This window comes from Pocillopora verrucosa, chromosome 11 (genome assembly GCF_036669915.1).
Source record: "Pocillopora verrucosa isolate sample1 chromosome 11, ASM3666991v2, whole genome shotgun sequence".
NCBI lineage: Eukaryota > Metazoa > Cnidaria > Anthozoa > Scleractinia > Pocilloporidae > Pocillopora > Pocillopora verrucosa.
The window spans coordinates 11,883,640-11,884,812 of NC_089322.1; the positions used below are offsets into that span (position 1 = coordinate 11,883,640).

General features: G+C 39.8%; 1 protein-coding gene across 1 annotated transcript; it reads right to left on the reverse strand.

Moving 5' to 3' along the window:
- Positions 1–1,173, reverse strand: LOC131789371 (clumping factor B-like). The gene is made up of 4 exons (XM_059106472.2): positions 806–1,173; positions 559–758; positions 339–457; positions 1–153 (listed from the first exon to the last, which is right to left on the reverse strand). Exons 1-4 carry the CDS (start codon positions 1,171–1,173, stop codon positions 1–3), a joined length of 840 nt encoding a protein of 279 aa, XP_058962455.2.

Sequence of the window (1,173 nt, forward strand, 5' to 3'; positions counted from 1 at the left end):
TCACTGTCTCACTGTCACTATCACTGTCAGGGTCATTGTCATAGTCTTAGTCAGCCTCACTTGACTGTTCACCTCACTGTCCCTGTCCCTAATATTGTGATTGTCACGTTCACTGTCAATGTCACTGTCAATGTCACTGCAAAGTCTCTGTCGCTAAAAGTGTCATTGCCCATTTTTCTCTAACTGTCACAATCACTGCTTGTAACTGTTGCTCTCAGCTTTACTTCTACCGTCTCCGTCACTTTCAATGCTAGTTTCATGGTCTCTGTCATAATCAAATTCATTTTCATTTTCACTGTTACTGTCCACATTACTTAAATAATCACTTTCACTCTCACTTTTTCATTATTACAGTAACTCTCACTGCCTTCGATATTTTCTCTGTCACTGTGATTGTCACTCTCAGAATCACTGTCAGTTTCTCTGTCATTGTGTTTATATGACTCTGACGCTTTCCCTGTCAACGATCAGTTACTGTCACTGTTAATGTCACTGTTATTGTCAATGTGACTCTCATTGTCGCTGTTACTGTCATGCTTATTGTAGCTCTTAACTTACTTTCCCTGATTCTGTCACTGCCATTGTCATTGTCATTGTCAATGTTACTGTAACTGTCTCTGTCACTTTCAATGTCACCGTCTTCGTCACAGTCGCTGTTACTGCCTCTTTCATTATCACTTTTATTTTTTTTGTAACTGTCACCTTCACTAAATTGAACGTGACTATTCCTGTCAATGTCACTGACTTTGTCGCTTTCTCTGTTTAATGTCAGTGTCAATTTATAGACTTTCTCTTTTACTGTCACCTCAAAGTCAAATTCAACGTTTCTTTCTCTGTCTCTCTCCCTTTCACTGTTAATCTACTCGTGACTGTCACTATCCTTTCTTCTTTCGATGTCAGTCTCATTGTCACTGTCATTGTCCCTGTTACTCCCAGTGTCTCAGTCACTAAACATGTTGTTGTGTTTGTCAAAGTCACTTTCACTGTACCCACAATGTCACTGTACCCGTCACTGTCAGTGTTACTGTCACTTTTACCGTTTAGATTATGCACTCCCATCGCGTATATCTGTCTCACTGGAATTGTAAGTGTCATTTCAAAGTCTATGTCATTGTTGCTGCCTTTGTCACAAGCACTGTTAATTTCACTGTCACTGTGTTTACGCATACGCAT

Bases quoted from the DNA above. Each gene is read 5' to 3' on its own strand.
- LOC131789371 (XM_059106472.2), bottom strand. From the start codon at position 1,173: ATGCGTATGCGTAAACACAGTGACAGTGAAATTAACAGTGCTTGTGAC. The intron at 759-805 runs GTGACAGTAAAA...GACATTAAACAG, and splicing joins ACGTTGAATTTGACTTTGAG to AGAAAGCGACAAAGTCAGTG. The intron at 154-338 runs GTGAGAGTGAAA...TGACACTTTTAG, and splicing joins GTTACTGTAATAATGAAAAA to CGACAGAGACTTTGCAGTGA.